This window comes from Petromyzon marinus, chromosome 22 (assembly GCF_048934315.1).
Source record: "Petromyzon marinus isolate PM22_M1 ecotype Great Lakes invasive population chromosome 22, UKy_Petmar_22M1.pri1.0, whole genome shotgun sequence".
Lineage (NCBI taxonomy): Eukaryota > Metazoa > Chordata > Hyperoartia > Petromyzontiformes > Petromyzontidae > Petromyzon > Petromyzon marinus.
Window position 1 is genome coordinate 16,855,412 of NC_133688.1, and position 23,769 is coordinate 16,879,180.

Sequence of the window (23,769 nt, forward strand, 5' to 3'; positions counted from 1 at the left end):
CAGATGCCTCCTTTTAACGCATCGCAAACGCACGCACGAGATCATTCTGCACGCTCGCATCCACTTCTCTCTCGCCGCTAGCTCAGTCAGTTCTGTCGCGCGGGTGGTGGGAGTGGTTGCTCGCCGTCACAATTGTTCGAGCATTACCAAATTGAACTCTTTGAGAAACCGGGACAAACAATGAACTTCTGGCGGAGCCCAAGGCTGATTCACCGCCGTCAAACAATAAGCGGGCAGTCTCTCCACAGTCACCAGGTGACCTCATATCCCAACGGGTCCCATTTTTGTCTTCTTTTTTTCCATTTTGCCTTGGACAATGAATGGGTGACACGACGTGTCCAAAGCAGGCCACGTGCAGTCATTGTTCATCTTGTGTCTCCAAGCCGGGGGCCAGCGTGACATTGATGCATCACCTTGTGGGCACTCTACCACTTTATTTGGGGGTTTTTTTTCCAAGCCGGGGGCCAGCGTGACATTGATACATCACCTTGTGGGCACTCCACCACTTTATTTGTTTTTTTTTTCCAGCGGTAGTGTTGTGCGGGCTCTCCGATGGTGTCTGTTTGTCGGGCTGTTCGTCGCGTTTCGCTCCACGCGCTGGCAGCTTCTTCGGCAACCGAAATGAGAACATTGCAGCTGTCCGTGCCCGACAACGCACGGTACAACCTGAAGAGCCATATCATGGAAAACCATTGAACTCGGACACATTTTCTGAGCAGACGCGGTCACATTTTGACGGGCTAATGCGCGTACCGCGTTGTTTTGGCATGACGAATGTGGACATTTTTGTAGCTTTTTTTTAAGTTGAAAATATTCCAAAGTCTTGTGGAAACGTTAAAGCTAGTTGAGCCGTGGAAACTAATACTCGGTTCCAAGCAAGGTCAATGTTCGTCATAATTCAAAGATCTCGATTAAATGTAGTTTTTACAATGGCCAAACGAAAAATACATTCCTTAAATTCACACGTGCTGTTTTTAATTGCCGGCGTATGTTGGCCTGAATATTATTCAAGTATTTTTTTTTACATTTCGTGTGCGTGTGCGATACATATTTGGTTACAATGTTGCTGACATGATTTATTAGTTTGGGGGGTATCACAACAAATGCGTTTGTATAATCTTACGCCAAAGGACCACCGGTCGGACCACCTCGTTCGGCAATGTTTTCGCTCCAAAATAAATGCCTTTGTCAAAAAAGAAAATTGCACTGGACCATCACGTTCCACACACACACACAAAAGAACCGAGGTCTAAAGAGAAGCAAACACGGCACGAAGCGTCCGTTTAAGTTCGCACGCGGCCAGGCAGTTGACGGAGACATTGTTGGCTTCGGGCCCCTGGTACGAGGATTAAAATGGGATCCCCCCCCCTCCTCTCCCCCCACCTTCCTCCTTCCCTTGGTAGCCCCCCCACCACCACGAGGGCACCTCCGGATCGTGAGCCTCAATGCAGGTGGCATTGCCTGCACACTCAACAGGGACGCCGCTGTGAACGTCTACGAGTGAAAGTCTATGGGTCTCTGTGTAAGTCCGGTGGCAATGGCGTGGTTAGCATGAGCCCCAGGCGCAATGAATATCTCGCCACCAGGAATCCACGGTGGCGATATGTTAACTACCTCGCCTGATATACAGGAGGTCGTGAATTCGACCCTGACGCCTGCTGCTGTATATTTGGAGTTTTCATGTACACTCTCCCCGTGGTCACGTGGATTTTTCTCCGGGCCCTGCGGATTTTCCCTCTCCATTTAGAAACGTGTGCTTTGAGTACTCGGCTGCTCTAAATTTCCTCATTAACCACTTCGTTGAACTTCTTTGGTTCTTTCGGTAAAGTCACGTAGAATGAGAATAAAATAATAAATTGATAAAATAAAATAACACAATAATATTCTCACGACGTTTCGGCCACAACACAAGCGGTCTTCATCAGGTGAAGGGACGAGACTGTCTGGAGGACTTCGTTGAACTATCATTTGTGGCCAGGTCGCTTCTGAAAAAAGGTCCCACTTCTCAGCAATAATCTCGCAGCTTTTAAGTTGTTGTTGTTGATGCGGCACTTTAACAAATTTCACTGCAAAGGAATTAAACCATTTTTTTGGAAGCATGTGCGTGTTTGTGCTTTGTATCAACATTGTGCACACATGCTTGGGTCGAACAAGAGAAGTGTAGCCCTGCGCTTGTTGTTCGACATGGCTGTCCGACGTTTCGCTTCACGTGCTGGGACCTTCTTCAGGAACCGAACTGAGAGTCTCACCGTGGTTTCCCTCAATGATTATAAAGCGTTGATGTCTGCTGATGCTCGTGCCTGATGCAGACCGGCCGATGTCGTTTTACAAAGTGCTTGCCACAAATGAACCGCATTGCCCCGCTGATCTCGTCAATGAGAGCCACAAACCATCATCACGCCAACTCCGGCCATTCTCACAGCAGCAGCGGGCTTCTGGCTAAGCCATCGAACACAGACGGTGGTCACCGCTGCATCATCGCTCGCGCTTTCAGATGCGCTTCTGCGGCCGTCTGGAACACTCTTCTCTTCCGATATTAGGAAGCCACTGGAGCTCTACGCTTTTAAATGTACAGTCGATTGAAAACGAATTTCTTTAGAACTGTTTTTTGTGTTTAGTTTGTTGTCCTTCCCCGCAGCTCCGATGAGCACGGTTGGCTACGTACAGCGCGAAAGAAGTTTCAACGTACGTACATCTGGGAGGAAACCGGAGTGCCTGGAGAACTCGCCACTGTGCACACGAGGATGATGGCTGAAGCCTGGACATTGTGCCATAAAACACGCGGTGCAACACGTGCTTGACCTCCACAGCACAACTGTGGTTTGCTTGGAACCAACCCTTAGGCCACACCGCAAGCAGCAGTGGTACCGAGTTCAAGCGATAGCTTCATTTCAAGCCCACGCATGGGCAATTGAAGGCAAGCCACGAAAGCGCGATTGTGGCCATGCAACTAAAAACTGCGGACCGCGTAGTTAAACCAACCGTGGGCTTCGCTGCTTCGGCAAGGGAGAAAGAGCAAAGCAACGCGAATTATATCCTGAAGCCCTCACGTCGTGGCCAGCAGCAGACCTCGACATTTGGCAGAGAGCTCCTGAAAAATATTGCCAAGGGCAAGAACAGAAGAGCTTCAAGCTTTTTTTTTTTAAATGTGCGCGATGCATTTAGATTAATAAATAAACAAAGTATCCTGCTCGCTTGCTATTGCTGGCAGCTTTATTTATCTGCATGTGACGACGGCTTAAATACGAAATTCTCCCCTCGGCTTGCGTCATTTTACAATAAGCCCCTTGAGCCCCCAGATAACGTCTGGCGAACTAAAATACAAAATCCCAACGACACGTGACCGAATGTTTCACCGTGAACACAGGTAAGTAGCAAAGCCAGAAGCAATAAACACGCCTACCGTGAAGGCGTTGCTCACCTTCACTGCCAGACTGGAGATGGTGGTGCTAATTATTCATTCGCATGCCAAGGACCAGTAAGTAATATCCTTGGGGTGATTACTGCTGATTTACCACAAAGTGATACCTATTTAATCGATCCTGAAGTGATGATTGGTTATGTTGGCCACAGACCAAAATGCATATGTTTAATTAGTGCAAAATTATCGCGTATGATAGTGAATTTGTATCATGAACATTTGCTTAGTGTACATTAATATTGTCTGTAATTAGTGCACAGTTAGAACGGGTTTTTTTTAATTATTAGCATCTAAGAGTATAATTAGAATGCATTTCCATCATTTCCACATACTAAATTATTTAACTAGCATGTACTTAGCACACATCGGTGGCGATTTGCTTTTATTAGTCTACAATGACTGTACTATCGTATTGTATGTCTGTGTAATAAGCATGCCACTCATGGCAACACGTGAGTGTAGAATAAGCCCCTAACTCCTCGGTGGTGCCGGACGGTAACGCTGCGGTGGATGTGAGCAGTGCCATGGAGGGAAGACCCATTCCCAAGTCGGCTCTACCCCTTCATGGCGCTTGTAGCCACCACAGCGGCCTAACGGGGTGCTCTGGACGAGTACGAGGGGCTGGTAACCCCCTCCACCTTCAATTAAACTACCACTAAACCACGTGGAAAATATAGAACGAAGCTTGTGCCAGAGGTCCCTGGGGGGGACAGGCGTCTATGACGTCTCTTGGCCAAACCCCATTTAGCGGAGCCAGGAGACTGATTCCTTACCCTCGGGGTTCCTCCAGAAACAGCAAAAAAAAGACACTGCGGATGGCCACGTGGAATTTTCAAATGCTCACTACGAAGGGGAAGCTGCCACTCCTCTGTTGGGAGCTGAACTGGTACCGCCTGGATCTCTGCGATATTCAGGATATTCGGTGGACTGGCTCTGGCTCCTGCCACCATGACGGGTGGACAGTCCTCTTCTCGGGGCAGGAGACTGATAAGCAACGGGGAGTGGCTCTTCTTCTGAACCAAAAAATGAAGGGGGTGTGGAAGTGTGGCGGTGCGGTGTCGGTAGCTGTTAAGCCCCATGTTACTGTGGGCTCGCCTTCCCATCAACCAGAGGAGTGGTGGTGGTTACTTATGCTCGCACCGAAGATGAGCATCAGTGCAGGAATACAGGCAAGGCCAATGAGTCAGATGCCTTTTTATCACCTGTCACAGGTGCTAGCTAAAGTGGCCCCTCGGGATAGAGTCGTCTTGTTGGGTGACTTCCTGTTGGGTGGGTCATGATACTGGCACCTAGTCTGGAGTGATTGGAAGGCATGGGCCAGATCAGCTCAATAGCGGTAGGAGGCTGCTAGACTTGTGTGCATCCCATGGGTTTCTAATTACAGATATGCTGTTCCGGCATCGGCGCATCCACACAACATAATGGATGGATGCTGGGTCTAAGCAAGAACATCGGCTGAACTACATAGTGACGGAACAGCGGATGCAGGCCCATGTCCTTGATACCAGAACCTAACGTGGAGCTGATCTGCCCACTGACCATCGGCTTATCATCTGTAAGATGCACCTGCCATTCTTGCACTCCGGTGGTGGGTGTACATCCAGGACTCTATTCAAACCCACAGTGGCCTGGTTTAATCTAGCTGATGAAAGTTGCAAGCGAAAATTTAATCGTCGCTTGCAACTGGAGTTGGCATTGTCCCCCCCTTCTCCTGATGCCGAGGGGAAATGGGCGAGGTTTAGGACTGTGATTCATGCAGCTGCAATGGCTGCTTTGCGTACGCGGTCCAAATCTCCCCAGAGACCCTGGCTGACAGAGGAGGTGTTCCGGCCGGCTGAGAAAAAGTCACAGGCCCACTCCCACCGTCTACAGCATCCCACATCAGAGAATGAGGAGGCTTACCATAGCCTTTGCTCGGAGGTTCAGGGAGCCGTGCAGCGCTGCAAGGATGGGTGGTAGTCGTGGTTTGCGAAGGAGATAGAGTTTGCCTCAGTATCCCGCGATCACAAATCACTCTTTAACTTCAAAAAAGTAATTCTAGATTTGAAGCTTTCGTGACTGCAAGGATACATACTCTTTGGTTCTATTCGCTAAAGTCACGTAGGTAAAAAAAAGTCACTTGTAGCGACACACCTATCATCATCATTAGGGGAAAGAAAGGTGATCCGATCTCCGACTCCCAGGAACAGGTTTGCAGATTTGCTGAGCATTTCTGTGAGGTCTTAGGGGAGGAGAAATCCATCATCCTGGAAAACAATATGGGTCAAAGTGGGGAGGACTCTGCTGAGGCTGCGGTGTCTCAAATATTGGAAGAAGTCACCCCCTGTGAGTGGCTGGCTGAGGCTGCCATCTGTTGAGGAAGGACTGAAGGCGATCCAGAGTCTGAGACCAGGAAAGGCACCGGGCAGAGATGATCTCCCAAGCGAAATGCCGAGGGAGGGTGGCGTTTGTGTGCAGACTGCCATATATGACATCATAACAACAGTCTGGACCACTGGAGGGGTTCCGCTGGATTGGAAGGATGCCCTGATGGTCCCCCCTCTGGATATTGGTTGGGTGGGGGGGGGGGTGAACTTGAATGTTACCGGCAGCAGTAGTGATAGCTTCATGTAGAATGGAAAGATTTCCGTGGGGTTACAGGTAAATCCGCGTGACATTACACGACAATTCCTACGGTAAAAAAACACGCGCTCAGGCGTGAATAAGACGGGGGCAATGCTGCTGTGTTGACAGAGTCGATGTACCCTACATTCCAGGAGATATTTGTCAACGGTCTGTATCCTCTGGGGACCCGTGATTTCTGGCCATAAACCCACATTGTAATGAAAGATGAAGCCCTGATATATATTTTAAAAGGTTATTTGTGGTGGGGAGGGGCGGTAGGAAAATACATTGCAGGAACAAACTTTAATTGCAATTATCCGACCATCCTTGACCACGCTGGGGAGTGCGGTTTACATAGACGAGGAAGCATAGAAGTGCCGTACAGCAATGGATTTGTTTGCAATGCCCACTGCTGCGAACCGTGTAACCCAGGTAGCAGTCGACAGTACCTGTGTGCTGTGGTCCTCATCCCAGCGATAGCTTCCACGGTGTGATAAGAACGGGTGAATTCCAGGTGTTTTGATCAAAAGCAGCACATGCAGGTAAAGAGAGGAATTATGGTTCATCGCTACTGACCTAATAAACCGTAAATTATGATCAATCTCATCAGGTTTGAGACCTGCATGCCTTCGGCGAGATCCGACGCATTTCAGGTGATTTGGTCTCAGGCACGGGTAGAGTGCGGCATGTAAAAACCATAAAACTTTGGTATAGTGCACGGAGGTGGAAAGAGTCTCTGATTTATAGGCAAGTTCCTGGTGGCGCACGTGTTGATTTGAGGTCAGCATGCACGCATGCACACCTGGGGACCTCATCCTGAGCCAACAATTTTTGGAATGACCAAACATGCAGGAACACGGCGATCGTGCGCACAGGGCACATACAAATATATAATTTATGTTTTTTTTTACATGCAGATGCTGGATTCGCAAAAGCACAAACTCTCACGCTGCGTGTGAAAGAATAATGCCTTCCCTCTGGAATGTAAATGCGTTCTGCGGTAAGGTGTAGCGGCATAGCTAACAGGCCATGGCCCCACGCTAACCAAGCTACGACACTGGTGAAGTGAAAAAAGACAAAGATGGCCAGAGATTGGGACGGGTGCTGTCAGCGAGCACCTTTTCAGGCGGTTATGGTGCGTGAGGTAGGCGCTGTGGTCGATACCGCGTGTGGCCACCGTAGACGACACCGCACCAGGTAAACGTGTGAAGGCTGAGTCAACCTTAGAGGATGCCACTTGCCACTGATTTTGGCTGGAAGCGAGTGATCGAAATGGCGTTGTTAAAATTGTCTGCACTGCTGCTTGCATTTCCGTCTCAATGGCGTAAAAATTCGATCTCGTGTTGCTGTCATTTAATTCGTGACCCCGTTGTGAAATGTATTCATCAAGGAGCATAACGCGCCACGCGAACTCCCGTCATCCTCGCAGCAGCGGCCAGCGAACAAAGGCGGTCACTGCACGCCTGCAGATGCGCTTCTGCGGCCGTCTGGAACGCTCTTCTCTCCGATATTAGGATGCCACGGGAGATATGCACTTTAAAATCTGGATTGAAAACGAATTTCTTCAGAACTGCTTTTTGTGTTTAGTTTGTTGCCCTTTCCCCGCATCTCCGATTAGCACGGTTGACTACGTATGGTGCGAAAGAAGTTCAACGTACATTGTTACATTTTCATCCCTCATCACGAAAATGCCCCAAAGCTCTGCTCCCAGGTGTTCCGCACATAGGCAAATTTTCACGGAAGTGAGAGTGCCATGGTTCAGTGAGCAGTTCATAAAAAAGTAACTGAATTGTTTGTGGCAACACAATATAAACATAAATTTACAAAGTCGTGGATGTTAAAATGCCCTACGTAAAAAAAAGCAAACAAACTTGGTTTCTTACTTAAAATGCAGGAAGACAGATTGTGGTCAGGAATGCACAATTGCTATTTTAAACCGAGGCAATTTATAGCTCCAGGTTTTTTTTTTCGGGTGCATTTTTTGTTCCTTCTAGTAAAATCCTGCGTTAGAGCTTAGCACGCGGTATGCTCTTCCAATGAACACAAGAATGACCGAATATATCAAAGGTAAGTTTTTACAATGTGCTAATGCCAAAATTCTCGCGGGTTACTCTGCTTACGTCTAAGAGCGTTAAAGATTTTCGATGCTAAGCCACGGGAGGACATGTTCTTTCTCACTTCCCACCGCACCGTGAAGTGCTCTTGTGGCTAAACCTACGAAATGAACCTCCGTGCTCATCAAATGCAATCAGAAGAGCTTGCTTTTTGACAAAAGACACTATTAGATGGCCCGGATATGATTTCTGCCCAGAAAATTGCTTTTAAATCACAATGCATTTTGAACAAGCTTACACACTGCATTCATTTGGCAGCATAAAACGAAATCGTAATTAAACTTAATACTTGAAATTCTCAAATTACCTATTCAAAAAATGCGTATGCAGATAACACTATACATTGCATGCCACCATTTGTGCAGCAGCGTAACACCAACAATGTGCTGTGTTGTTTCGAGTCAGAGAAGTGATGCAGTGGTTTGCACCCACGGCTGTACGAGCGCGGCTACCCGAGTTCAATTCCCGGCCACAGATCGTATCCAAATGACACGTGCGCCAGTCCTGAATGCCCACTCCAGAAATCCGCACTGAACGACGGTGGTGAAGTATGGTCAAACCATCCCCATGACCAACATGGCATTGCCGCGGCTTTCCTCCGGCAGGGAATTGTAAATTATTATTTTTGTTTAAATATAACATGGTGTTTTAAATAGGATAAATGTGTATAAATTGCGATAATTTGCTTTGGTGTGTTATATATATTAATATTTGTACATGGCATGACATGGTCCTCATAGCGTATGCTGGGAGGTATTTATGGGACTGCATCTCCCACGTGTGCAGTCTACGTGTTCGCCACTCCACTGGGTACTCGCCTCTTCTCGTTTCGTACCATTTACTCTGAGCGTCTGATCTTCTGAGGTCACATAATTCACAACATCTGTGTGTGAACTACAAAACAATGACTTCATCCTTACAGAATCTTAAGCTTTAAAAAAAAAAGAGTCAAGCTCTCTGAAGGTGTATCAAATATCAGTATAAAATGAAATTCTGATTTTCTCATGTGTATGACCGTTGCTCTGTTCTTTGTGTATGGTTAGCATTCGTTTACTTATAATAAAATATATTTTTTAAAGGTACAGCCCTGTACTGTCTTGCTCATGCCACTGCTGGTGTAAGGGCATCCACTCGAGAGAGCTTTAGAGATCCCCTTTACAGCAGCGGTATTCATTGCAAGGCCACACAGGCCTCGTGGCCTTTAGTGCGGCCCCTGACGATACTCAACACGTGACAACACCTCCATCATCATCATCATCGTGGCGGCCCTCACACTGGCGATGTCTTATCGGCGAAAGTGGAGGACCCTCTGAAAATGTGTGAAGAACGCTGCTCCAGACATATTTTTTGGCCTACTCCTCCACGCTTGGAACAGGTTGGAGTTACTCACAATTTACTCCGCCACACGCGACGTGTAGATCGATACACTGTCGTGCACCCATTTAGATCGCAGGGTGAGCAGAGGCAAATGAGTTGAAGTAAACGTGCCTCTGACTTCAAACTTTCGTGACTGCAGGAATTCATATTCGTTGGTTCTTTCCATGAAGTCATGTAGATAGAAAATTTTAAAAAACCCCACGAAGTTTCGATCGCAACACAAGCGGTCGTCCCCTTTTCCTGATGACGACCGCTTGTGTTGCGATCGAAACTTCGTGGGGTTTTTTATTTTCTATCTACGTGACTTTACCGAAAGAACCAGAAGAATATGAACGTGCCCCATTGTTTCAGCTGCCACGCCCCAAGAAGATCCTCTGAATTGCAAGTCCAATGTTCCACCCATCACACCATGGCAGCAGCAACCCTAGCAATAAAGAAATACAGTTACAAAATGAATCATAACATGCACTGTTGAACCCGATTGCGTAAGGGGCAAACCAAATGTTATTCGGTGTTTCTCAAACAATATCTATCGCAAAAGACGCTCTATTGAAGGTCTATTTGTGGATGGCATCTGCGGGTGGGAAGCTGTGTATCCGGCACATTTGGCAGAGTTATCGATGTTTTTTTTTAAATCCATAAAGGAAGACATAAGCCAGTCCCTGTCAAGCAGTCTAGACCAGCAGAGCATCCGTTATGCCAACTGCATGAGCCAAGAATTTACCTAGGAATGTCCCACTTAGTATCATCAGTCTTTTTCAGGAGGGTCCTGCCATGCTTTGGCAGTCGCGGGCAATGCCTGCGATTTAGAATCCAATTGAGTAATTAGCAGGTACATTCTTCAACATTTGTCAAATTTGGACCGTGATGCGAATGCCACCACGGGAAGTAGACGGCGACGATTTAGACAGTGAATCACTCCCAGCAGTATTAACCAGGTAGGATATTGGCTTCAAAACGTGAACCTCATGCCTGTACACGTACAGCTATTTTTGTCAATACACTGCAGAATGAGGGCCGCCCCATGCCGTGTGGGTCCTGGGCGAAATTTATCCTATTTCTCCGTGCTGACCAATGTGAGTTGGTGGAGGCAAGGACCATCGATGTGGGTTTACTATCACTATTAAACTATGTTTACTATTAAACTGAACGAATCCATTTTTTTTTATTTTAGCAGGTAAGGCCCATTGAGCTGCGTAGCTATTTTTCAGCAGCGACCTGGTCACAAAAGATAGCTCAACGAAGTGGCTTGTCACGTGGATATGTATAGCAGCCAAATACTCTAAACGCGTGTTTATTTTCTTTGGTTCTTTCGGTAAAGGAAAAACCGGAGGACCCGGAGAGGGAGAGACACGCAAATTCCAAATACACAGAAGGCGTCAGAATCGCAATCGAACCCACGAACCGATTCCCTGTATACCAGTCGAGGGAGTTAACATCTCGCCACCGTAATGTGGGTCAAGCAGATCAGAGCAGTGATTGTTCTGCCGCACTGCCCTCTGCTGACCCTCCGTGTTGCTCAGCAGCAACCACCCCGCGAGAGAGCGAGGCGCGTGCTGGGCCACAAGCACTGTGCAGGCTAAAACCTCTTGCTCAGCTCAAACCGAGATCCCATGAGATCGGGTGCATTCTCGGCAGCGATCCGGTCGTAGATTTATCCCCTTCACAGTGTGTTGGATACGGCAGGTGCACTCGCCCGACGGATGTTTGTGCACCGTATGAAGTCCGCGCGACGTTGCCCTATGAATAACGATTCGCACAATACACAGGGTGCGTCGCTGCCAGCCGGGGTTGCCCACAGCCCATGGTGGCTACGCTAGAGTGGCACGCATTGAGCCTGCGGTGGGGGGGGAGGAGGTCAGTACAGGTTCCGTATTCGGGTGTCGAGGCTTTCTGAGAATTCGAGTTGGAGGCTTGGGCTGCGAGATGGCCCAGTGTCTATCCCGAGTTTGCGCGTCGTATGTTAGACCCCTTGGAATGCATCGCCTGTTTTTTTTCTGTTTTCTGCGGGCACTCCAGTTTTGACAGTAACAATAATGATGACAATAAAAATGGCATCGTAACATAGCAAACCATTATACAGATAAATGGAATTGGCCAAACATCCAAATCCAGGACCCCACTCCCTGATGTATTGAGACGACATTGAACGATGTTGTGACCATGCCCTTTGATTTATGGAGCGATGAAATCATATCGTGTCATCTTATTCATATTTAGTGAATTTAGTAAACGGATTATATACATGTTTTCATGCCGAGCGTATGCTGCTGCTGTGTCCTGTACAGGGCGGTGAGATCCTTTCTGAAAAGTGCTCTTTAAATTGTATTATATGGTTTGGTGGATTGTTGCATCATCGCAGGACCGTGGCAAATGTCGACGGTTTGTGGGTGGTGGGGGAGTCATCAAGCAGTGGACTGGGCAGCCGCGGTGGCTAGGAGATGTTAACGACCTCGCCTGGTATGCAGGAGGTCGTGGGTTCGATACCGACTCTTGACGCCTGCTGCTGCTGTATATTTGGAGCTTGCGTGTCTCTCATCATCATCACGGTGGCTATGAGATGTTAACGACCTCGCCTGGTATGCAGGAGGTCGTGGGTTCGATACCGACTCTTGACGCCTGCTGCTGCTGTATATTTGGAGCTTGCGGTGTCTCTCACCGTGGGTCGCGTGGATTTATCTCCGGGCCCTCCGGTTTTTTTGCTCCACATTTAGAATCGACATCACCACGCGTTTAGAGTTATTTGGCTGCTATCAATTTCCACTTAGTTGAGCTATAATTTGTGGAGAGGTCGCTGCTGAAAAAGAGCTACCATAGCTCGGCTGGGCATTACCTGGTAAAATAAACCTCATTTTAGCATTGATGACTGCTCCTGATGAAGCTAGTCGCAATATCTGGTGAAACGTCGTACTGGGATTGTAAATGTTGTGGCTTGGCTCTCCAACACACCGTTGTGCTGTACTGGTGACGAATTGGCATGCTCTGTTTACGTGACAACCCTTACTAGTTGGCTGTGTCGGGTGGTGGCGGGTTTAACGACACATTTATACATTTATACGCGATCTAACCCAAAAAAAACCTCTCTACTATGGATGACTGCTCCTTCTGCTGATGATGTTGACAAGTTCAATATCGCCCTCTGCAGTTCAAGTTGGTTAATGCAGGCACTGTGTGGTTGCCAGTGTTTTATTGAACAACAAAGTCGAGAGGAATCGGGTCGTGTTGACATTTCGCTGCAATCACCGTTACATTCACCACCGGACAGAAATAAGAGGCGCGTTTACAAGCGGCACTTTTACGACGCTCAAACGCTGTCAACTGGGTATTCCAATCGTGTAACGAACTATAAGAGGTCTACCGTGCAGGTATAACCGGTCTTAAGTCTGATGCTTTTGTTGCATTGTTTGTGTGTTTTTTTGTTGAGTGAATAAGACGTTTTGTGTGTTCGTGCTATCAGTAGGAATTGTCCGCAGCCATCCGATTAGCACGGTTGGCTGCGTACGGTGCGAAAGACGTCCAACAAACGTACGTACATACATAAAGCATCACAGTGCCGTGCACTACATTCAAAGCGATTCATTTCAATACTCGGGTGGTATCTTGAGTTCATCTGTATCCCGTATCGAAATCAGCTCAAGCCTCCCGTAAACCACGTGACTTGTGTGTGACCACGCCCACTCGGAATGCCTCCCCTCTCCCCGCCCACTGTGAAAACAGACGCCGCTCCTCCTCCGCACAACTCACTGCTCGGTCCTTCCCTCGTGTTCGATTCCCTCCCCTCTCTTCGTCACCACTCTCTCTCATCCCCGATATCTTTGCCTGCTCATTCCTTCTCCCCTCCCCTTCTCTTCCTGATGCTCATCTTAAGCGTAAGGAATGCCCCGTTTCTCCATACGGTGCGAAAGAAGTTCAACATATACACACGAACTTCCCACCCATTTCCTCCTATTCCCCGTGCTTTCTGGTCCCTCTTTCCGTGCCCCGTTCTCATTACATTCTTGACGCTGCTCCCTTTCCCGTGGTGTGTGTAACGGATATGAAAAAAAAACCAATACGGTAATACCCCGGTTTACGCCGGGGATGCGTTCCTGCAAGGTGCGACCGTAAATATCGAAACGACGTCAAATCAAACCGAGGTACAGGGGTAGTAGTGGGTGGTGGTGGAGGCTGTGAGAGGCGACGGATAACGAGACAGGACAACGACGCTGTCAGCGACGTGAGCGTGGGGCTTGTGGCGAAACGAATCGGGGTAGCGGTGTTAATAATAATTAGAATTAAGTGACGACGTCTTTGCGAAATGACGTTAAAAGGGTGGGGGTGGGGGGTCCGTGAGACGTTAATCGGGGGTATTGCTCTAAGCCCTCTTAAACGTCTGCACACAATTTTGCGGCTGTGAAATGTGCCTGCCACTAGATGGCCATCGATGACCTTGAGGGTTTAGCGAAAGGGTAACGGCTGCGACGCAGCGGTGAGTTTTGCTCAGCGAGAGGAGGTGACATCCGCGGTCGGCCCATTTGTGTGTGTGTGTGTTCACGTGTAAACATTCGAGCGGCGTTCAAACCAACGTAATCACCGCACCCTGTGCACACAGCGAGGGGTTCGGCAGTGTTGGTCGCTGGCACATTTCGTGAAGTGAAAGCATTTGCATTTGCGAACGCTTGTGACGTTGGTTAGCCAGGGAGGACGTAGAACCGCGGAGACGGAGTGGATGGAATCGGTGTGCAGACGCTGGATGGATTTTTGCTGCTGGCTGCTGTGCGAAAGCCTTTCATCCGGCACTGGAAATGATCGTGGTCGAAGATGATCATTGTGCACAACAATTCATAGGACGGTTAATACAGATACTCGATAAACATGGGACGTTGGACCAACGTTGTTCCATTTAACACGTAATGTTGGGCCAAGGTTTATTTAACGTTGGCCCAACGTTGCATGTTTAACGGGGTATAAGTGCACATAGTCAGCAATTTGACGATAATTTCCCACACCTCCGATTAGCACGGTTCGCTATGTAAGTACGGTACGAGAGAAGCTCGACAAACATACACACAATTACAGCATTGTTCCACAATGATGATTGCATTGGGTTGAGGTGAAATGTGTTCACCAAATTGTTTCAGCTCTCTGAGAGTAGAATGTGATTACTGCAGTGCCCTTCCTGGGCGACTGAGCTGCACTGCAGTGGCACTTGCCAGAGAGTGCTCAAAAAGCACACGATGTACCGGTTACTGCAGCGTTCCATCTTTAAAAAAATATATATACTGTCAAGTACAGTCACGCATATCATAGCAAGACCACTGTAGAGCAAAACGCTCTTGCTGGTTCACCACCAAACACACTTCTCATTCTGCCTTGTCCCTCGCACTGCTCAGCTGTGGAACTCCCTCCCATCGTCTCGTTTCTCAAGTATTTTTTTTAAATATAAACCTTGGTCAATTCCAGACATGCGTTATTAATTCTTATCAATTGCAACTTTGAGAGTGCCGTTTGTTGCTCGCTGCTTGACACTTGGGGCCTTTTTGGCTTATATGATCAGCAACTTTGTTTAATGAATTAAGTAAAAAAAACATGCCACAAATTCTATTATCTGAATGTTCGCATCTCCTTTTACTTGCACACATGTATAGCTTAAATGAGTGGCTTTTTCATTCCCCCGCAACTTAGATTAGTATGGCTGGCTCTGTATGGTGCAAAAGAAGTTCAACATACAAACAGTATATAGCCTGGAAATTGTGGAATATCCTTTTGTGCGAATCGGTGGGTTTGACCCAACTCGAAATGACTCAAAGTGGCCTCCCAGGATTAGACCATTCATCCAATTGTGGACAATGAACAATCCAGAAGAGGTATCCACATTTATCTACTCGTCTTCATGCGCATAAAAGGAAGTTATTTCACCGACAAAAGGGCGAATAGGATGATACGTCAATCGTGCCCCAACGCAGATAAGAGAAAACATTTTCTGTTCAGAAAAAAAAATCATAACAGAGTACTATTCTTTGGGTCTTTCGGTAAAGCCACGTAGATATAAAAAAAATATCACGTTTCGATCGCAACACAAGCAATCGTTTTTCGATCGCAACACATGCAAAACGATTGCTTGTGTTGCGATCGAAACGTCGTGATATTTTGATCATTTTTCTATCTACGTGGCTTTACCGAAAGACCCAAAGAATATAAATTCCTGCAGTCACGAAAGCTTTAAGCAGAGTACTACTTACCATGAACCAAAACTTAAGAGTTGGACTCGGTTCCAATGTGCCCTTGGCTTAAATGTGATCTAGAATATAAAGGCAAGCTGATGTACGTTTGGAAAGTGCAGTGCACCAGCTGCATGTTTACTGCGGTGTGTGGAGAGTTGGCGTAATTTTAGCTCCTCGTGTACGTGCTAAAACCACTGCAATTTGGCGGTTCCATTGAATGACGGCGAAGGATATATTGCAATCGTGAATATCGTCTTCTCTGCTGTACCCGCAGCACTCTGGCAGCCACGATCCTTGACAGATTTGGACGGGACATGCACCAAAGCGTCTGGTGGCAGAGAAGAGGCCCCATGTTTGGGCAGCAAAAGCCACCGTTTATCAAATTAGTTTTCTTCCAAGGGCAAATCTGGATTAACTTTGGACCATGCATAATACCGTGGCGCGTCTTTACGTGACTTGCTGTCAGACGGCTAGCAATGATGATTATTAGCCTAGGGCCACACCGAAACCACTTATCAGCCAGAGCAGCCTGCTGTGATTAGGTGTTGTGGCTAAAGGGAACCCTGAGTTTGTGCGACTTCTTGGAAGCAAACGGGCACTGCAGTTATTTTACAAATATTTGATTGTTCCATACTTGCATGGGGGTGGAGCAGTGGCGAAGAGATTAGTGCACCGTGCAATGAAACCAGTGACCTGATTTTAATTCCCCTTCTGGTAAAATCACTGGCGGGAAACATAGCCACTAAATGATGATGGTGATGTCACCATAGCGATTGTGCCAGGCTGCTTTGAATCCACGTAAAATGTCGATGGATGGTTGGCGGGAGATCACGGGACTGATCCAAGTGTTATGGAATAACGGAGACGAATGGCATTTGGAGGCTTCATCCAGCAGTGGCTTGACAAGGGCTGTAAATATAATATTTCATAATTGTATTATTCTACTTCCATAACCAGCAACTGCTGCCATAGCTGAAAGCTGCCGTGGTATACCGGTCAGCACACTGCACATGCAATTCAGGTTACCATTTCGATCTCCTGGCATGGACGTTGAAATGCAAGTAAATCATTCTGCCTCTGTCCACCCAGCAGTATGTATGTTGAACTTCTTTCACACCATACGTCGCCAACCGTGCTAATTGGGGGTGGCTACGCCACAGTCGATGGGCAGGTCGTGTGCGGTGGGATAAAGTGTGCTACTCTCACCTCTGCCAACACATGTGGTTAAAGTGGAAGAGTAGACCGACTATTCGCTAGAGTTCGCTTTGGTGGAGGCCCGTTCACCAGCAGTGGTGTGAGCAAGCAATTGCAGGGCTGCACCTTTGCCACTATTGCCATCACCGGCAAACTATTATTTCGTTAGCTACGTAATAAAATACAGTGCAGTCGTTGTAGGTGTCTCATGCAGATGTTTCCGCCGGCAACCCTCAACAAAAAAAATCCGCGACCTTCCCTGACTACACTTTCCCCAAGGGTGTAACTGGCCTATTTGAGTATGTTTGCATTGCTTTGTAAAAGTGGTAAACTGGGAATATCGCCACGCGTTTTTTTCGCAGACTACATAAACACACAGGCCCCCCCTGTATCCTGCTGGGCCGGTGCTGTGCGCGAGCGAAGTTTGTGGGTTTTCATTGTTCTCTCTGAAGACGATGCGACCCAGCGGTGGTTCCTTTTTGCTCCTCCTGCGGCCCTTTGTTTTTTTTGGGGGGGGCCCAACGTTTTTTGGGGGGGCCCAACGTTTTTATTTCTCGCGCGCTCAAGCCGCCCAGGCGAGAACTACGCGCGTGAGAGCTCAACGATCAGAGGATCGCGAGGAAATTCCGAAACCTCACTTTTTCCTTTACAAACCTTGCACACACACACACACGGGCACGCGGGCGCGCTGGTATTCTGCGCGCCCGCTCCCGTCATTCGCACGCACCCCCGTAGACGTTCGCTAGCGGCGTACGTTACACGACTCGTGATGAAAAATCACTGCGCTATTTCCCTCCCGTGCACGGTCGTCCCGCCAATCGGACGCACGCCGAACGCTCAACGTGTTCGGCAAAACCCCCTTGGCTTCCCCCCACCACCACCACCCCGGCTGTGAAGTCTGCAACTTTGCCTGTCCTTGGCACGGTGCCTTCTTGTTTCTTCTTCTTCTCATTTCCAAAAAAATCTGCTGGCCAGATGTGATGGCCCGCTTCCTCTTAGAGAAAAAAAAAACATGCTCACGTGCTTTCACTGACTCAGGGGGCCTGCGAGGCAATACCCACGCAGGAGTGTGGAGTTTAGGGTGATTCGCGTAATGCTTGTTTTTTTGCTCAAGAGTGAGCGGTGATTTGCGTCTAACCCGCATCACGTATACCACCAATTCCAGGTCACCCGCTGCGTCATTTATTGACACTCTACGCACATTATAGTAATGTAATAATAATAATGATGAAAACAATAATCGGTCTCGCTGTACGATGAGCAAAAAGGACGTGTGTCGTGAATCGGCCAATGCAAGCGGCTCTTGTGCATTGCGTAAGAAGCTACATCGTGGCAAGGGCAAGAGCCTCGTCAAATGTATCACTGACGGACCGACCAACCGGAAGCCTCGTAGCCATTTGGGTCATTTAAATAAATAGATGGGAGTACAGGGCACGGCGTGTGTTTAAACATTTCGTAAAGCTCATATTGCGAGTGCATATAAAGTGCATGAAGCGGTTGAAGTTTTTTTTTTTAAAACCACTTATAAGGAAAACCGCGGAACAACGGCACGTCAGGCTCGCTTTGGGTCATCCCCAGCTTCGAGCACCGACCACCGCGCTGCGCTCGATTTCGGAGATGAATTCGTCGAGGGATATGGCACGGTGCAGCATAGCATAGCGGTACGTGCGCGTGTCCAGCTCTCTGTGTCCCTCCAAGGCTGGATGAGTGTCTCCCCAAGCTTGCGGAGGTCACGGGGGTTATGTGACCATACTTCACCACGCTGCTCGGCCGTGGGCTGGCGAAGGGTGGGACGCACGAGATTCGGGAATGTAGAGGAGTGCAATCCAACAAAGATGTTTGCTGCGCTGCCCTCTGATGCCCACCGCATCTGATGTGATGCCCACCGCATCTGATGTGATGCCCACCGCATCTGATGTGACGCCCGCCAAACCTAATTTGTGATGCCCGCCATATCAGATTTGACGCCCTCAGCATCTGATGCAACGCCCGCCACATCTGATGTGATGCCCGCTACATTGCACAGCTCAGAAATGTTTCCGATGACAACGTGGGCAAATAGTGCCCGTGACCCTCATGGTGTGGAGTGGCCCTCATCCAGCAGTGGATCGATAAAATTGCTCTACAAGTACAGTGTATGTACCCTATACGAATTCGCAACGTGCCAATCAGTAGTTTATAAGCACCTGTAAAGTAATGTTTCAATGGTGATGCGCGACCCTTGTGCGTCCTACAATGTATATTCGGTTTGTGCCACGTGTCTTTTTTGGCACGATGTCCGACGTTTCGCCTCATGCGCTGGGAGCTTCTTCAGGTGCTGAATATTAATCTCCTGGAGAATCTTAGCATACACGAGCCTGTTCACTTTTTCTTCTTCGACTTCTTTCCCCTGTCGCTCTTGCCGGTCGTGTCGGCGCTCTGCTTGACCGGTTTCTCCTGCGTGATGGTGAAGTCCTTGATGATCCCGTTTGGTGGCAGCATCTCCTGAATTGTCTTCTCCTTCTGCTTCGGTGGTGGTGGCAAATCCGGCAGCGTCATGTGCCGGACCACTTGTGGCTGCGGCTGTCTCCAATTCGGAGTCCATGCCTGTGGCCAGGCATACGTCTGGGCCGGGGTCCAAGGTTGAGTCCAGGCCTGTGCCCAGGCCTGAGTCCAGGGCTGAGGAGTCCAAGGCTGAGGAGTCCAGGGCTGAGGAGTCCAGGGCTGAGGAGTCCAGGGCTGAGGAGTCCAGGGCTGGGTCCAGGACTGTGACCACGAAGGTGTCCAGGGTTGGGAATAGCCCCAGGAGTGGGCTGGTGGTGGAGGAGGATGGGAAGGAGGAGGAGGATGGGAAGGAGGAGGAGGAGGAGGAGGGGGAGGAGGAGGAGAATGCTCAAGTGGCATGAAGATTGGTGGAAGGACGATCATCGGTGGTGACTGGAGAGTGTCCGGATTGAATCGCTGTGGCCTTTTGACTGTCGTGCGCTTTTCGTTAAAATAATGATCTGACCTCGCATTTGTTAGTTCGTCGTGATCACGTTGGTCATCGAACTGGTGGCCAAAATCTCCGAAGACGAGGTCTCTGTATTTTTTTGAAGGGACCGGTGCTAGGTCAACGTACGGGGGCCAAACCCCGGTGATCCCCGCCAGACGAGCGGCATTCTCACTGTCCTCTCTCGCCCGCAAGTGATTCACGGGGTTCATCAGCGCAAGCGGGGGGACGTTGCTCACGAAGTCGCGCAGAATCTTCCCCCACATCCCGCCGCTGATGGGAGCGACGGTGACCCGGGGCCTCAGACTGACGAGATCTCGTAGGGAGCCGCCCTCGTCGGTCCCGTCGCGGTGACCGTACGGCGGCCTGTGGTAGCCTCGGCCCGCCTCCGCGAAGCCGCTCTCGAACTGCGCGAAGTACATCTCGAGCCGCACGCCGGGGTGGGCCTCCAGAAAGCCGAGGATCCGCGACACGCAGCCGAGGGCCTCGTGCCCGCACGGCGCGTGGCTGGAGAAGAGCGCGACGCGCGTGGCGGCGCCGTGGCCGAGGCCGAGCGTCAGGAGGACGCTGTCGAGGTGACCCTCGGCGTCGAACAGCAGCGTCTCGGGGTGGTGGCCACGCGCCGCGCAGCCCGTCGCGTGGCCTCGCTGCACCAGCGGGCCGCCCGTGCCCCGGAGCTCGTAGAAGCCGAGCAGCGCCCCGTCGTCGCCCGGCCACGGCGCCGAGCGCGCCAGCGCCACCGGGTAGCCGAACGAGCGGCAGAATTCCCGGTAGGGCACTCGGGAATCGGAGCCCACGCGGACGTGGCGCGGGCATCGCGGGCAGAAGGGCGGCTCCGGGTGCGACGTCGGGAGGGCCCCCGGGAAGTGTGCGGCTGGCCACGGTGCCGCGAGAACGCCGTAAGGGACTGCCAGCTTCGCGGGCTGATGGGAAATTGAATGGAGTGAATCCTGCACAGAGGTGGGGCACGGGGAGGGGAAACGACCCCAGGGTCTGGTGTATAAATGGGTGAAAGAGAAACGCGTTAATGTTTTATGTTTTGAGATGCTTAAGCAAAGCAATGGAAACGCAATGCGTTTAAGTACATATATGCATGCTGAACTTCTTTCGCACTGTACGTAGCCAACCGCGCTGAATTGGAGGTGCGGGGGAGAGATAATAAACTGAAAACGCGGCACGGGGCTGGTTTCATCGAGCGGTGGATTGCCACATAAACGTGGGCCATCGAATCAATGTAAAGATTTTAAAATGTATGTTTACATTGATGGACTAATACCCTTGCCAAAGATTACGGGCACATTTGCTGATATATATGTGAGAGTAATTATATGCGGATGCAAATCATAATGAATCAATAATTGTCTTTATTTGTCCCTTAATGTCTGCTTTGGCGGTTGCACACGTGTGTAGCGGCCACAAACATGAATTGCGATTTTTTTTCTTCTGAATTGTGAATCACTTTAATTGCATATCTCATCACGTGGAGAGATGCAGCCTGTACTTTCTGTTCCAGTTATATGGAATGACGGAACATTATGTAATTCGAGGAACTGCGTTTAAGTTACTGTCCAACGTCACAATCAAATGTGCACATTTCAGCAAGATACCCAGAAGTTAAATGGGGATCTTTGAGCCTAAGGGAACTGAAATTGCCCGCGTGAGTTCACATCAGCTAATTGCTGCTATAGAAACGAGACATGTTCAATTGGGCCATCTTCAGCTCGGGTTCACGTGACACGATGATGTGCGGTTTTCGCTTGGAATAAAATAAACATTTACAATTATTTTTAGTTGCACTGATCAGCAACAGCAGAAACCAAGGCCCAGCAACGGCTGGATTTGATACTCATTCGCCTTCACTAATTGACATGTGTATGTCCTGTACATTCTACTGTATTATACCGTACTCCGTGTATGTAGCGTGTATGTATGTTGAACTTATTTCGCGAAGTAGCCAAACGCGCTAATCGAAGGTGCCTATGTGTGCACGTCCTGTGCGAACAATTACACTCGCAATGTGTGCAATGCGCGGACTATGAATGCCCGCATTCGGAAGATACAACCTACGAAGCATTTCAAACAAAAACGTTGTTTTTGTCAAAACATTTTTTTTTAAAATCCTCTTTTGCTCCGAAAAACACATTCTGTGGCATCGCTTGGCAATCACGCAGATCAGGCACTCGTGTCTGTCTTTAGTGCCTGTCTAAAGAGGCAGGCACAAGAATTTATGGAATGATAAAAGGGCCCTTCAGCCAATGCGGTTTCGCCATTGATATGCACGGCCCACTCGCGTATATTTACACTTCCAAATACACATTTATGTGCCACTAACCCCTGCAGTACAGCTGTCTGAAAGGGCTGTTAGAAATACATTACACGAACCGGTTTTTTTTGCTGTAAAATAGAATGACTATATATTTTTTTATATATTTTTTTTAACCTAGGCTTTCAGAAGGTTTACATTCAAATGTTTGGCTTCCTAATCTATCATTCTCGGAATGCAAGCGTTAACATTGTATTGTGATTATCTGCATCGGATAGTGATCGGCGAAGACCTCGCGTGGCAAGACGCTAATCGATGTGCCGATGCTGTAATCAGGCCCAAAGGGTGAATAAATAATCACTTACTGAGCGATCCGGAATATCTTCGCAGCCTTTCGTGACGAATAAACCCCACAACAGAGCCTCGTCAAGTTGGTCTCGGTCCTGTTCGTCGGCGGTTAGAGTAGGCTCAGTAGTTAGTTACGGTCTCATGTTCCAAGTATACCATCAATGATTAACGCACTCGCCACTCCGGATTGCTGGGGGGCGGATGGGTGGGGGAGGAAAGTCAGAGTTTGCGGCCGGTTGCTACGGTATCGATAATAGCAAGCGGTTGTCTTTATAAACTGGGGTCACATGACCCATGGTGGGGTGGCAGTGTTTGCCTTTCATTGCTGCTACTGCTGCTTGTTCTCCACAGCAACCAATAACCAAACCAAACACGCGCAGCGGCGAGCCACTGCGACACGCCACAGACCCTCTCTGTGCTGCTGTGTGGCGCTTTGAGTCTGTCTCCCACCCGTCGTTGGGCCTTTGAAGATGATTATTTGCGTGCGGGATGGATAAAAATGGGCCCGCAAGTGAACGAGAGGAGACGCGGTTACGATGACGATGATGAGGTTGCCGGTTAAGGTGCGCGCGCATTAATTGGAATAATTATCATAATTGCAATAGGCAGATTGAAAGGTAAAGTGGAAGTATGGTAATGAAAGCGATACACGTGCATAACAACAAGGGCAGCTCAACGAGTGAATTATGCAACGGCTAACATTGTAAGGAATAACATAAGAGCATTTTTCGTGCGCGGTGTTGAGCTGTATGTCATTTTTTTAATTTTTCATGAATTTCATCATTTTTATTTTTCATTTACAGTGTTGAGCTGTATGTCAGCTTGCCATTTATTACAATATACCAAACACATACTACATATATATATTATATATACCCTTTGGTTCTTTCGGTAAAGTCACGTAGGTAGAAAAATAAATAAAACAAAAAAATATATCACGACGTTTCGATCGCAACACAAGCGGTCGTCCTCAGGTGGAAAAAAAATCATCCAGCAGTGGAACTGCTGAACCAGCGAGAGAGCTGTTACAACAAGGAGGTTATTTACGTGGCGATGGGCAAGCAAGCGGGGTCTGAGCTGGAAAGGAATTTCATCCCCGGACGCAAGCACGTCAGTTGTGTTAATGGGAGAGATTAGGGAGAGAGAGATTAGGGAGAGAGATTAGCATGAAATTAACTTCCTTCACCGCATAAGAGTATCGCCCCCCGCATATGCGCGCAACAGCAGTGTTAATGGGAGATTAGCACTACGTTGATGGGAGAGATTAGGCCAGG

The 23,769-nt window shown here is 48.6% G+C and overlaps 1 protein-coding gene across 1 annotated transcript; it reads right to left on the bottom strand.

Moving 5' to 3' along the window:
* Positions 1-18,072: 18,072 nt before the first annotated feature.
* On the bottom strand, positions 18,073-22,604 carry APOBEC4 (apolipoprotein B mRNA editing enzyme catalytic polypeptide like 4; the record flags this gene model as incomplete). The annotated part of the gene is made up of 2 exons (XM_032958798.2): positions 18,073-20,877; positions 22,513-22,604. Coding segments are annotated over 2 exons (1,695 nt in total), but the record flags the coding sequence as incomplete, so codon positions are not given.
* Between the last annotated feature and the right edge of the window lie 1,165 nt (positions 22,605-23,769).